Source organism: Argiope bruennichi, chromosome 4, assembly GCF_947563725.1.
Source record: "Argiope bruennichi chromosome 4, qqArgBrue1.1, whole genome shotgun sequence".
NCBI classification, from domain to species: Eukaryota; Metazoa; Arthropoda; class Arachnida; order Araneae; family Araneidae; genus Argiope; species Argiope bruennichi.
In genome coordinates, this window is record NC_079154.1 from 96,897,954 (window position 1) to 96,913,884 (window position 15,931).

Consider the following 15,931-nt stretch of genomic DNA (forward strand, 5'->3'; position numbering starts at 1 on the left):
ATAATATCTCCAGGCAGAGATTCAGACATAAAATGGATAACGAAATTAAAAAAAAAAAAGATAATAATAGAATTAATACCCAAGCAAAATAATTCGGTTATCCTAAGTACGGACATTAATAGAAAGCTACATCCAGAAGGAGGGGGGGTCGCTATTTCCACCCTTTTCGGGAACCTTCTCCATCTGTACCTTGCAGAATCAACCGACACAGTTATAGGCGATTTTGTGGTTAGCATAATTTATGTGCTCTGTCTCTTCTCCCCTTTTTGTAGAAGAAAAGGGATTCAACCAGCCTCCCTCTGTTTTCAGTTACTTTTCTATCCTTTTCATCTATGCATTGTAACTTCGGTTTCGGCCATATTAGCTGAAAAAAAGAAGAAAAAAAAATCGCTGTGACGCTTAGTACCACTCTATCCCCCCTGCAATTGTAACCTTTAGTGTTATTGTAACAGTTGGACACACCACGGGCATTAAGTAGAAGATAAATTACATTTCCTGAGGGATTGGTTTTAACCAGAATCTTAATACCTCTATTCTAATGTTTTAACATAAAATGTTTAAGAAGGTTAAGTTCGTGTTCAACTTTCCTGTTCTGGGTTACTTTTGTGTGTTACATTAGTAAGTTATATATGTCTGAGCACAAGCGATTTCGGTTAATTATTGGAAAAAAACAAAATTACACAATTACGTGAGAAAAGAGAAGAAAAAAAAATCAGAAATAATACAAACAAAACATCAGTAACGGAATTTCAACTAGACAGTTACTTAGGGCCGCAAGAAAGTCGATTTAAAAATTATTTCCTTGCTATCAAATAACTTAGCTTGTAACAAATACAAATTGTGGAAATGATAAAATATTAAGATAACATTAACGTTTAATCAAATATAATTGATTAGATTCTTATATGTTTCAGTATGTTCACTTATTTATTAAAATATTTTTAAATGTCGGAACTTTGTTTCAATAATGTTGCTTGCAAATGGGGATGCCTAGCCTAGAATCATAATTAGATAAAGACAAATATTTTTTCATAAAATTAATAAAATAAAAAAAATCGTTCTATGATAAATCATTAATGTGTTAAAATTTGCAGAAATCTGAAACTAAATGAATCATCTTATTAAAAGAGGAAACTTCACTTGGGCGGCGGCAAAATTTCTAAATCCGTCGTTGGTCAACGAGCAGTCAAAAATAATCAAGGAAAAAGAACTAGTAGATTTTAATTGTTTTAAAATATTGTTTCTATAACAAAAACAATGATGCAAAAATCAATAATGATGCGCAATTTTTCGTGATGTAACATTATTAAAGCACTTTAGTATTACATTTTATAATTGAAAAACTCGTGAACACCAAAATGATATATTTTTCTTAAATATAACTGAAATTGCGTGTTTGTGTGACTTATTTAAATTTATTCATGACACGAATATTCTCGTTTTGATCTGATATTAAATGCCGGTTACCGTGCGCATCATATAATTGTAGTTCAGATAGGTGACGATAATCCCTTAGATCTCACGAAATATCTGTAAAATGGAGCATAAATTTGACTTATTTTTAAGGAAATATTAGGCTTTTATATTTAAATTAGAAGTTGCGCCCGTCTAGACACGCTCTTTTCATGATACGATCACAGCCGCCCAGATCTGATTTTCATAAGATAATCCAGATTGGAAAGTTGTAGTAGAAAATACCATGCAGGGATCTTAAAAAAAAAAATATATGTATACAATTTGTTGTACACTTTACATGTAAATATTTAATAACATTAGAAATTTTATTTCCTCGCTATGGTCTTCTCTATTCATAACGCTCACAAACACTCAAATCAATATTAATGACTAAAATAGGATTGAGACAAATAAATAATCCCTTAGCAATAGCAATAATAATAAATGCCTGATACAAAATTTAAAAAATGGGGAAAGGAAATAATTGCAATAATCTTTACAGGTGCGACAAGCAGTGAAAAGATTTTGTATCTTTAAGTTCGTTTTAATCTCTCGCGGGAGGCAGGCATGATTTATTTACAGGAAGACGCGGACAAGGCACGTCCACTCTCTGTGCGGCACAAAAGCAGAAGTCGGGAAGAGAACGAAATAAATTATAGCTCGTCTTATATAACATGAGATATTGATAGGGAAAATATTTTTTCATAGTGCTAATATATTAGTAAGATTCTAATAGGGATTTCTGACACATGTCAATCACAAGTAAGGGAAACACATGGAGCTTTTAAAAAAGAATTTCTAGCCCTTCGTGCGGAGCGTGAGAATGTGTCGGCGTTTAGCCGATGCAGAAATTTTATAAAGATTCTCATGAATTAATTAAGTAGAAACAGTGGAATCGGATCAGGAAATAAAAGAATATTTTATAATGACTTTATGGGTTAAACTAAGATAAAACTTTGTAAATTAATTAGAATTGAAATCAGAGTTTAAAATATCATTACATATATTATTATTATTAGTGATTGCATTCATCCTTTTAGTTATAATTGCATTCATCCTTTTAGTTGATATTAGACCTACCATTGCAGTAAACCTGACTCAGCTATATGAAAGGAATTGCAATACCTTCAATTTATCAGAGGTTTTAAAATAAGTTCTATGTATCTCAGAATTTAATTATTGTAACTTTTATAGTCTAGTATAAATCAGCTAGCATTGAAAACCACAGAAAACTGCAGATCAAACAAAATTAAGGAAAAATTTCCATTTCGATTCCAGCTTAAATTCAATTTTCTTTTTTCATTATTTGATATTTCAGTTTTGGATTTATGTACAAGACTTAAATCATGGTCGTGGATTGAAATAAATAAAATTATCATCGATGATTTTAATATAATTATGAATCGATTTCAATAATATATCAAGACATTAATAAATCGATTTCTGGATTTCAACGACTTTTAACTCATTTAAAAGGTCCAATCCTCGCAACAGAATCTCTTACGTAATTTAATTATAAAATAATTTAAATGATATTAACCACATTTTCTGACTTATTCAAGTACAAAATATTAATCATCGCCGCGAAGCATTCAAAAAGGTTGCTACAAGGTGGGAAAAAAAACAAAAACTATGAATTAAATTTTTAGACCTTGCGTGCACTTCTCTTTCATACGGATGGATATTTTTCATAAACAAAGTAATAAAAATATCGGTTTGGAGAAAATATTCTACATTGACCTATTATCCTATTTTTAAAACTCTAATAATCCTAGCACATTTTAAAACGACCAAAATGCCTGGCGTGTGTCACCAACATTGACCCTTGTAACATTGACCCTGTCAGATTATAGAACGACGACTTGGATGATCAAGTCAAAATGTAGTTTGACATCTTTATATTTTGCATGACACTTTATGAAACTGCTAACGTTCCATTTTTGAAGCATTACGTGTAAAAGCTAGGACGACCCATAACCATTTCCATTTTATGCTTTTTAGCTAAAATAAAGTTGCATTTTGTGAGTTAAAGTGGTTATAATTTATAGTAATTAAATTAACCTAAAAGTTGGAAAGCTTGTCAAAACAAATAACAGATCTCATGAAACATTGATTTTGATTAAACGGTTTGCAATTTTGCACTACAACATAACTTGCAACTGCATTTGCCATTAATTTCTTGAATGTAGATAAGCATATTTTTTAAATGTGGGTGTTTTTTTTTCTTTTAGAATATTGATTTTATACAGTAATATCGATAACACATATAACACTTAAAATTCAATACTTCATCTATTTATGCAGTTAAAAGCTTGCTTTCTGATTTAAATAACGCTCGCGTTTGCAGAAGATATGAAAAGACGTTTGTCTGTAGAGAGTCTAGAATAATTTAAGTAATGTCACGTTTCGTCTAATATCTGACTATGCGTCGTCATAAGTATGCAGTGTGACATCACAACCCTTAATCTCCTGTAAAATGCGCATCGAAAATAAATGTGCGCAGAGAACTTAGAACCTAAAAATTAAATAAAATCTGGAAATCGAATTTTTGGAACTAACCAGTAAGAAATTGTTATGTTCAGTGCTTATGTAATAATAAAATACATAAATAATTGTTTAATAATGTAGTTTAGTTATATTAACGTCGTATTTCCAGTCAGCATAAGAGCTTAGGATGGATCTCGTAATTTGACACGGAATCAGATAACGTGTATTATACATGAGCCAGCATGTAATCAAAAACTAATTAGCAAACCTATATACCCTATATAATCAATAACTAATTAGCAAATTATACACAAATAGTAGTGAAAATAAGAATGACAGGTACTATTTCTTCTTAATTATCTTACATCAAAGAATATTTTTATATTTGTAAATACTAATCAAATGATTTTATAATATACGCTAATCCAGATATCTTTGAGTTACTTAATCCTTTCTAGGGCCGTGGGAAGTATGCTTCCCACCAAATTTATCAATCTTTGTATGAAATTATGTAGGTTGACATAAGTTCTGACAACTTTTATTACAAAGGCAGAAACTTAGATGCTTCGGTTCTTTATCTTACATAAAATGATGCGTCTTGATTTGTTACTTAATTATTAATTAACCAAGTTAATTAATGAATCAAATTAAATTTATCTAATAAGTTAAATGAATCCCTTTTCTTATTCTAATTTCAAGCCTAAAAATATTTTAACATAATATGACTAGAAAAAAATGGCCCTTTAAAGGGTTAATTCAAAATTATAAATAAATGCAAAATGATAGAAAATTTGCTTTCAACAATTTCTTTCAATTCTAGAGTATAAAAGATAAAAAAAAAAATTATAAAATAATTGCTAATCGCTACTTTAGGCAAACCTATTCAACCGGTAAGTAAATGTTTTTCACGTCAAATAAATCTTTCCCTTTTTACGATATGCAATATTGGAATATTGTACTTCTTAAAAATATGCATATCATTTTAGCATGTTTTGCTTAATTAATTGCAGTAATTGTTGAGAATAAGGATAAGTCATTTTAAAAGCATGCCTTTTTGGTCTATTGAAATTCAGGTCGTGCCGCTTTCTAATTTTATCCGAGTTATTCATAAAAGTTAAAGGAAGTGCCTACTGCACAGTTAAAAACATCGTTTGTAGATTTTAAATAAAAAAACAATAATTTTTTTTTTCTTTTGAATTTGGGAGACGGTTATATTTTGCCGATAACTAATTTCCTGCTGACGTTTCATATTATTTCATTTACTATATTTCTCTATTAAATAAAAAAAATCAAGTAAAGTAAATAATTTCCATAATTTTTATGGTTTCTGCCAATGATGATTTTTGAAAACAATTTCATTTTTTTTTGTGCTTTATTTTATTCAAAATAGTAGTTAAAAAAATTCTGCATACACACCATGCTCTCTCTCTCTCTCTCTCTCTCTCTCTATATATATATATATATATATATATACTCTCTCATTCTCCCTCATTCTATATATATATATACACACACACTCTCTCATACATATATACTCTCTCATACACTTTCTCATTCTCTCTCTCTCTCTCTATATATATATATATATATATATATATATAACTTCTTAATAATACTAATAGTAATATAAAAACCATGTTAAACTCAAATATCAGTTAAACAGATGTGATATTGAAGTAGCTAAAATGACCTTGCTCAATGTAGCAGCAAACGTCTGAATAAATAAAGTGACCTGAATTCGAAATTATGTATATTTAAGATATGCATAATTTCCTGCAGAGATATTTTATATATGATATATACGAGATATACCCGAAGAGATATTTTTTCGGTCTGGAAAATAAAATTACAGTTTGCTCATGTTAATATCTACTTTTGATTGGGTTTTTTATATAAAAAGTGACAGAGTTCTTAGTTGGACCAGTTAGCTTAAAGTGTGTCTGGAAAGTTTGGTAAAATTTCTCGAATAACTTTTGCATTGAAAATTTTTCGACATCTGCAAATAACTTAAAAGTTAGGGATTTTAAAGTGATTTTCTTCCCTAAGTTCTTGCCTTTTAGACCAGTCATCCTTCTTTAAAAGATTTCAACAATTGCATTCTCTTTCATCATCCTCCTCACAAAAGCAGAGAAATGAATGGAAAACGAAGTGTGATTTTTTTTTCTCTATCTTCTGACAAAACTAATCTATTTTCGCAGTCCAGCTTGTTGGTAGGAATTTTTAAAATAGTTTTTCAGTTCAAGAAATCTTAAAGTTTTAATTGTTTTCTAGATGAAACAATAAAAGCTCACTTATCGTATACATTACTAAAACGAATTTTTTTTAATCTTCAAAAGCAAAATAAATAAATAATAAATAAAATAAATAAACAAATAAAAACAACATATGTGCAGAATATATGGCTTCTACTTTTAGAGTTTTCAGAATGTATTTTGGCATCCGAAAATTGGTTTGAATAAAATCTGTAAGGAAATTCATATAACCTTAAAAAATTCATGAACTTCATTCATTGTTTATCTATTAAGCAAAATCTGATTTTAAAAAATATTTCATTATAAAAAGTATTAGTTTAGTATATTAACGTCCCTTTTAAAAGCAACATAGGGCTATTAGGGGATAGATCTCGTAATTTTGAATCATGATTAGATGACAAAGATGTCGCCTGAGCTGACACCCACTCTTCAAACTTCCGCATTACAACACATCAGGGGTGTGGACCTCAGCGTCAAACTTAGGACGCTTTTAGGTCCATATAAATGGTAGATATTTAAAGAATCTGGGTTTCCTGGGGCATTCCAGTTTGGAATCCGATAAACTACTACTACCTTGTTTTGAATGAATATTCAATTAAAGAAAATATAATCATAATATGAAAATTTATTCTAGAAAATAAATTTCTAAAATTTTAATATTCATAATTTAAAGTAAAAATAAGAATCATTTGATAAATTTACAACAGATTACCAAGACGCTTTGTGTCTTGGTAGTTTTTTAAAAATGTAATTAATTGGCAGCAATTAGTTTAAAGAAATAGTTAAAATTTTCGTATTCGAAGTTTAATTATAATGCTCAAAAGATAGAAACTTCAGAGCTAGAAATGTCAGAAAAAATTTTGGAATTAATAATTTCTTTAAAAGTTGTTTGATGTTATTACTTGTTTCAATTGCATAAAAAATATGAAAACAGTGAAATAAAACGGATCTGAATAACTCCCTTCTTTCCAAAATTAGTAAGCTACTTATTATACATTTTTTTTAAACCGAAAACAGTTGCAGCTTTATTGCAGGTGGATTTTCCACACTGTAACGTTTTTCGGGAGGAAATTCCATTTCGAAACGCTTGGAAATCATTTAATTTGAAATATGAACCTTCATTATGGATATGCCTTGCATATTTGATTTTAATACAAACACTTGATTACTCTAAAATGGGATGTCAATATTCCCTGGATCTTATAATAGTTATAATCTATGGCTCCGTTCCAATAAATGAACGGAGCCATAGATTATAACTATGAATGCTGTATTGATTGAGTCTTATTTTTTGTATTTGAACCTTCCTTTAAAATTACTCATAATTCATTTAATAAACATGCTTGCAATTTCATATTGAAATCTTACTATTTCTGTAGTTATCCTTTGTAAAAGTCGGCGTACTGCCATAGGGGTAGCGCGTCTTCCCCGTGATCTAGGCGTCTCGGGTTCGAGTCCTGGTTCGGGTATGATTGTTCTTCTTTCATGCTCTATCTGTGAGATGTGTGAATGTGCCTCCCTGTAAAAAGGGTTGTACAAGCGAATGTGACGTATGAAGTAGCTAAGTCGTATTCTTGGTCCTAGTAGGCGCTACTGAAAAGAGAGAGCTCACTCGGCTGAAATCGCTGACAGATAACTGTCAGCCGGCTTGTAAAGTCCATAAGTCACAACACAACATTCTTTGTAAATGAAATATATGGTTATTTATTCAATAAAAATCATAAAAATATTTTTTAGTAACTTGTTAAGTATTTTTATATTAAATCTGCGAAATAGCTATTTTGTGTTATACGAATTAAAAAATAAAATTACATTTCGTTAATATATTATAATATTCTTTTCAAATATTTCAACACATAACAGAAAATATTTTTGAAAATTCAAGAATTTATGAATATTTTTTGTGCGAATATTAAATTTTCCGGGAAAAAAATAGCATTGAGAACAATTTTTTAACTGATTTAAAAATTATCATATTAAAAAGACAATAGTCTGCAAATAATTTAATAATAAAATTAAATACTTCAATATAATGACTGCAATACTATATATACCGAATTTTTAAAATTAATATTTACTTTGTCTGATTATTCTAATGGTTGATGGATACATTATGAAATCGTTTGCACTAACAAAAAAAGTATTGCCATTAGAATTGTAATTTCCTATTCTTTTGTCTTATTAAAACATACTGAAAAAACGACCTTTAGTAAGATTGAGAAAGATATCTGTAGAGGTAAGCAATATAATAGTTAATAGGTCAGGAAACTATTGAATGTAAAATGAAATTTCCCGTTTGAAAGGTAATACTTTCATCTTCTAATAATTAAAGCTGTTGTTCTTTTAATTCCAAAAATCAGAACGATAAAAAATATTAATCTCTCCCACAATTTATTTAATAATATTAAATCACATATTCTATTTTTCTCCCCATGAAAATTTGTTTTTAATGACAAAAATGTAACGTCATTTAACATGTTCTTCACCTGTGTCACTTCGGAATTTGATATTAACACACGCGATTTGTATTTTCCCTTTCGCAACTTTTCATTCACGTTTCCCGATTTCTTGAGTAACGAAGTAAACCTGGAAGTATTGTGTTTCGACCTCAAGCCTTCCAAGAACCCAGCGCCACCTGGGTTCTGTTTGGTTGTCACTGGAGTGTGTTCGAAAACCAGTCGCGATTCGACGTGAGCGAATAGAATACCATCTTATTGGGGGTTGTGTTAAAGAAGCGGGATCTACGAAAAAATGGTGAAAGCGGATGGTTCCAGAAGACCTGCTTCGAGTCGAATCAATATTTTTAAATATATTTTTGGATTTCTGATCCCTATTATTTTGTTACCCTTGATTCTTGTAAAGGATTCTAAGGTAAGGAATTTCAATTAGTTCATGCACGAATGGGAAGTATGTTTGCGTTCGCGTGCTTTAGATTTATGGGATTAAAAACAAACGAAAGGATTAGTTCCAAAATATAACATTTTGAGTAAAAGCATTATTTAAAAATTACCGCTTAGAGATTATAATAGTTTTATTTCTTTTATATAATAATTCTATATTCTAAAAAGTTTCAAATTGCAATATTAATTTTTAAAGTGAATAAAGGTATTAAAGGATTCAAAATAAATATGAAAGTTTTTTTCTGATTTGTGTCAATATCTATGTTTTGTTTTGAATGTTTTCCATTTTTGAATATTCATTTTTATTAAACAGGGATTTTTTTGTTTTTGATAATTAAGTTTTGGGAACTTATTTTTATGAGAAAATCTTAATATTATCATTTTATAAACAGATTTACAGGATCGAAAAGGCTTATATTCAACAATTATTGATTCGATTATATGCTTTTAAGTAGCTAATTAATATAAGAAACATTAATGCTATTTTGGAACTTGTCAGTCATAATATTAATGATCATAAATGTATATTCAAAACATTTTTAATGTTAGTGTATGCATTATTTAATCAAATAATTTATTTATTTCTTTTGAATTTTAGTAGTTATAATTTTTGTATGGTTGCTGATGTTATATAAGATATCAAATCAGTATTAGTTGGGTCTGGGTTTGATAAGTGAGAAATTATTCCATTATTTTTAACATTTGTTTTCCGGCATCAAGTTTTATCACGAGAAGTTTACAATTGTGCAATAAATTGAACATTTATGATTAAACAAAATTTAAATTTTGTGTTAATAGTAACATACTTCCGAAAGTTAGTTCAAATAAATTATTTTATTATAACGCACCTTTTATTTTGCAAATGAATCATGATTGCGGAATTGTATATATTTCAGCATAATAAGTTTAAAATATAGAAATTTGAATTAATGTATATAATTTTCGAAACGCAGTTGGTTAGGAAGCATGCAGCATAAAGTCTAAAGTGAAAGAAAGCAATTAAATACAATTCTACTTTCATATCTTCAGATAATTTTCATGAACTCCCCCCTCCCCCTATTTTCCCGCTTCCTTTTCCTATAAAGCCAGTAAAACAATTATTCCCAATGCAAAAGAGAAAGTAAATTCAAAATTTTAAGTACATCAATATGGACGTCTTAACTTTCTAAATTCCTTGCTTTGATGCTTCATATGTTTTTTTTTAAATAAAATAAATTGTACGCTAATCTTGTACTAAAGAGCAAATTTATGGTTTTTCGTTATATCGGGAAATGCATAACGCATTCTGAATTAAAACATTGAATTTCATATTTTCATTTGTTTTTTGTGCATATTTAAATTTTTAAAAAATAATCGTTTCGAAGAATTGCTGAAATTGCTTTCACGCTTTTCTTTGAATTCATGCGCTGATGAGTTTCAAGTTAAGAATTTTTCTATTTCCGTCAGTGGAATTTAAAAAAAAAATTAAAACAAAAATGAAACAATCCTAACCTAGCCATGTTGAAAATTATTTCAGTAAGATTTTCTCCAGCTTGTTCCTGGGGTTTATTAGAAGCAGCATAGTCTGGGAATAAAAATATTACATTTCAAGAAAAGTATAACATTTTAAAAGAAAGCCTTTATTAATGTTGCTTATGTGAAGAATACGCAGTGTCATTAATCTTCATCATTCGAAAGGTCCTCGTCGTTTGACCAAATTTAAAAATTACGAGATCCATCCTTAAAAACTTTGTAAGCTTTCAAATGATTGAATTTCAAATATAAAGTTTAAGATAGAATGTTAATACATTCGAATATTGTGTATATGAAGAAGTCAATGTCCATCATTCAAAAACTTCATTTTTCTTTAATAATATACAAATACTAATGTTGAGTCATTATATATTTCTTGGAATTGCTTTGGGAAATCTGGATTTTATACAGGAAATCTACAATATAATCTATAATGCCGATTCTGCTTTTAAAAAAAATGTCTCCAGCTGCTTGATTTGTGTTAAATCCATTGATGACTCCTTGTTTACAAAGAAATATTGACACAGATGCCGCCTCTTTCATACATTACGGTTAAAAATTAAAAGGTTCACCCCAAAACAGTCTTTTTGTAGCTTCCATAGATAGGTTAATTTTACTAATCACTAATCTGAGAAATCTTATATCATTAATTGGAAATCTGAATTATCATCATTAATTTGGAAAATCTGAAAACTTGATGTTAGAAAATTTCTAAGTGAAAATAAAATAGAAATACATTAAAAAAATATTTTTTTAAACATGTTTTCATTTATTTGCCAAAATTTAAATCTTAAACTGCAATTTTAAATCTTAACTGCATCTTAAACTGTAATTTTCGATTTCTGCCAAACTGCGAAAGAATGGACTCTTGGATGAACCGTTGCTACGTCACTGATTAGAATCAAGATCACGGTTTCTCAATCAGTGACTTTCAATCTCAAGTAAGACGCATAAATTTCGGCCTAGTTTCATGAAATTAACGTCCCATTTTATGTTACATGAAAACTATTTTGGACGGGTCTTGTTAATTCTGAGGTATGATCAGACGGCGAGGATGGCACCTACGCTAGCATCCTCGCTTCAAATTTTCGTGTCACATCAGAATAGGGCTGTTTTGGTCTTCGATGTATTTAATGTACACTAGTTCGGCAGCACACACGGCACGTCTTCTGTGGCCATCTGTTAAAAAATAAATCAGAAAATTAATTTGATTTGAAATATTTAATGATATATTTTCCCAATATAGGACGTTTACTTAAATAGTCCATTTAAATATATCATTAATAGTGGCACATAAATATATTTTATTTCTTACTCGTCTTGGCACAGGAAAAAAATTGCATCAATTGAACATCACCCCCTCCCCCTCAAAAAAAATGTTGGACTTCTGGGGAAAAAAAGATATTAAAACTTATTATATTAGTTAATCATTTCTAAAATTAATTTAATTAAGAACTAAGACAAAGAATAGCAAAATTTGAGAATCTTGTGCTTGAAATAATCCTAAAAACATATCTTTGCTTCAAACGACAAACTTATGAATTAATAAAGACCTCTATTAATCGAGAAAGTGTAGCTACTTAAAATAATGTCAAGGCTATATCAAAGTTGAATAACTACTAAAAATTAAAACAAGGCTGATGACATTTCTTAAAAAGTTGTTTGAACAGGTGGTTGGATATGACTGTTTATGGAATTTGAAATCTCAACATATATTAGAATCAAGTCATATTTTTTAAAATTCTGAATCAACTAGACTTAGTCGTTGTTCTTAACTTGAGAAAGTAACACCGTTTTAGCATAATATAAATGGTTGTTAACCGAACATTGTATCGATATATTTATCATTAAAATGAATCATATTATTTATTACCAATACTTTTTCAACGATTTGTTGGAGATAAAAATGTGGTTGATCAGTTTGAATGAAGTGTATTGATTTGTAACTAAAACAATTATCAAAGAATATATAAAAAATCGTAATAGTTACATTGTAAAATATTTGATAACGTCCTTTTTAGAATTTGCGTACCAAATATCAACATTTTTAACGTCTGGTGAGATTCAGTATTTAAATCCATTATAAAAAAAAAAAATCATAGGATGCTCCCCAACATAAGATGAATCGCATGTCTCCAAGAAAAATTTCAGGGGCGTAGTGGCGGCCTTGAAGCAACGTCTCGGCCACAGGAACAGAGGACTCCAGATTTGCTTCCACTAAAGATCAATTGTGCATGTAGTCTTATATCATGTTAAATCTAACTTCGTGGTTCAAGCGTTCTCCCATTGAAGTGGTGCAGAAGTTTATGAATGGAGAGGGCCGCGGTGGCCTGTTGGTAAGGTCTCGGCTTGTGAGCCGTAGGGTTTCAGGTTCGAGACCCGATTCCACCGAAGAACCGCTGTGTAAGGGGGTCTGTTGCACATTAAATCCGTCATGCCAAACGTCCTCCCGCTGGTGTGGTGTGGAGAGGGGGATGCCAGCTCAGGGGTCGTCCTCGTCATCTGACCGTGGTTCAAAATTACGAGGTCCCTCCGAAAATAGCCCTAGTGTTGCTTTACAACGGGACGTTAATATAACTAAACTAAACTAAACTTATGAATGGAGAAATCAGCTCGGGTGATCAAAATTAAGAGATCTATTTCGAAATAAGCCTAGTGTTGCTTTCAAAGGGCGTTGATGTTGCTCAAACTAAAAACTAAACCTTTATAAAAACTTTTTATGCTTTCCTTTTAAAGAATTTTGTTCTTTTATATCTAAATTTCTTTTATTTAAATGCAGGATGTTCTCAGAAAATAGAAATAAGTATAAATACGTAAAAGAATGGGGAAAAGTGATATTCGTTCTATTAAGTGATGGAAATTAAGCTAGAATTTATTTCTAGTATAGTTTACAATTGACAGAATGCTACAGTTTTCAGCTTCGGAAAGGGGAATATGCTGGAGAGAGACCTTTATTGGAGAATATGAGAGAAATTTTCGGCGAAACCATTTACACTGTTTAGATATAAAATTTAACTTTATTATGGTTGCTCTACAGAATATCGCAGCCAAGTTTATCAAAGTTATTAAAATAATGTGCATACAATGAAATCATGGCATCTAAATAATGTTTTCGGTTTAAACGCAACTGTTTTTCCTCACTCTGATTTATATCTTGCATGAATTTTAATTTTATTCTTATAGATACATCTTTAGTATACATATACTAATTAGTTTATACTTATATTAGTATATACGTATACGTTTATACGTATACTAATAAGTTTACTTTTTAGTGTACGTGGTATAGAGAAAGTATGATAATCGTCAAAAAATCGAACTCGATATTTTGAGGAATTTACACCTCCCCGAGTCGAAAAACACATTTTTGGGAAATGTCCGTCTGTTTGTCTGTGAAAATATAATTGAAAAACAATTTGAGCAAGACGGTTGAAATTTGGTATACAATCTTTGCATAAAATTTGCAAAATTTTATTAAATTTTGAATAAAATCTGTTCACGAGGAATTCTTTCTTTCGGCGTTCTAATGTAAGTTAACACGATAATTACAAAACGAATAGTGCTAGATAGATGATATTTGGTACACAGATTTAACATTTTTAGTGTAGGTACCTGTCACCTTGCCGGCTTCCTGGCATAGCGGTAGCGCGTCTTCCCCGTGATCTGGGCGTCCTGGGTTCGAGTCCCGGTTCGGGCATGGTTGTTCTTCATCTGTGTTCTATCTGTGATGTGTATGAATGTGCCCCCCCTGTAAAAAAGGTTGTGCAAGCGAATGTGTGAGTTCCATCTTCATATGAGCTAGAAGTCAGACTTCCGCCCTCGGGTGCTCAGGGCTCTTTACCCTCAGAAGCTACTGCACCCCTTTCCGTGGTAACGCGGACACGACATCATCACCTGTCACCTTGTGAACCAAATCCGACTACGGATTTATTGTCTATCAGTCTGTGTTTTCAAAAACATGTAAACGTAATTACTTAAATACATCAAATTTAATAAGGAACTTTGTGACTACAAGTGTAGTTTTTGTTTCAATCAGTTGAGAAAAACACGTCTAAAGTACAAATTCGTTTTTCGCATACTATCAACCGCCTGCCCGGGATTAATTGCCAAAAAACTCGCCAAGGATCACACGATAGATTCAGTAAAAATGCTAAATTCAAGCCAAATGTTAATATTTCTTAACTACCATGCAAGGCGTTTTTTGGGGGTTGGGGGCATGACAGTTTATTAGAGAGTATAAGAGAAAGTTTGGGAGAGACCACTCCCTCTGGTTAATAAGATAAATTAGTTTTAGTTAATGTTACCAAAAAAGACATTACAAAATAATATGACACAAAGTCTGTTACGCGTAAGAACTGATTTCCAGTTTTATTTTTTGGCCTTATTTTGCGTTATTTAGATCAGTATTTGATTCTCGGTGTTTCATAAAGAAATAATATTCACATATGAAATAATATATAAAAAAATAAAGTAGAACATTCTACCGCTAATGGAACCTTCTATTGTTATACAATCGCATTCGAAGTATATATCTAGATTAATCTAAAAGTATTTGTATTGAAATCGCACTATCAGAAAATAATAATCTCTTTGTGACTATTCAATTACGAGGCTGTGGTCTGGATTTGATATTGCGGTCAATTTACTTTTTGCATCTCACGCTATATCAGAATCAACCAATGAAGTATGCTTTTATATAATAAAGTGAAAGAATAAGAATTTTTCCGTTCTTAACGATTCAAAATAATAAATTTTTTTCATACTTCGAAATTTTTTCATTAAAATTTTGATCATTTTAAATGCATTTGAATTGTTTGCAAAATACAGAATTGCCATGAAATAACTTTTCTTGTTTGAATTAAGGAACGGTATGAATCCACTTTTACTTTGCAGATTTTAATGGGTATGGAAAAATTAATTTTATACAAATAACCAGCATCAGTAGTCCCCCCTAAATTTTCTCGCATACTTTTTAATAAATTTGTCATGTCAGAGGACGCCTTACATGGCACTGGCTAGCTGTTTACATTTTTAAGTTGTCATATTTATATACACTCAAACTATTTTTGGGGTTTCCGTCCAAAATTTGGCAGAAAGCAACTAATACGGTGTCGGCTTCGGAACCGGAGGGTTTCAGGTTCGGGTCCCGATTCCACCGAAGAACCGTTGTGTAAGGGGGTCTGTTGCACGTTAAATTCGTCATGGCCAAACATCCTCCCGCTGGTGTGGAGAGGGGGTGCCAGCTCAGGTGTCGTTCTCGTCATCTGACCGCGGTTCAAAATGACAAGGTCAGTCCCAAAATAGCCCTAGTGTTGCTTTAAATGG

General features: G+C 30.5%; 1 protein-coding gene across 3 annotated transcripts in view; it reads left to right on the top strand.

Moving 5' to 3' along the window:
• Window positions 1-15,931, top strand: part of LOC129967043 (Na(+)/citrate cotransporter-like) — a 102,076-nt gene that overhangs the window by 29,509 nt on the left and 56,636 nt on the right. For 2 of the 3 annotated variants that reach the window (XM_056081680.1, XM_056081681.1), the window contains exon 1: window positions 8,885-9,065. The exons of the other annotated variant lie outside the window; for it this stretch is intronic. In XM_056081680.1, coding sequence (XP_055937655.1) covers window positions 8,946-9,065 — 120 coding nt within the window. In that variant the 5' untranslated portion in view covers window positions 8,885-8,945. Of the gene's footprint in view, window positions 1-8,884; window positions 9,066-15,931 lie in introns of those variants that run through there. 3 annotated transcript variants of the gene reach the window in all.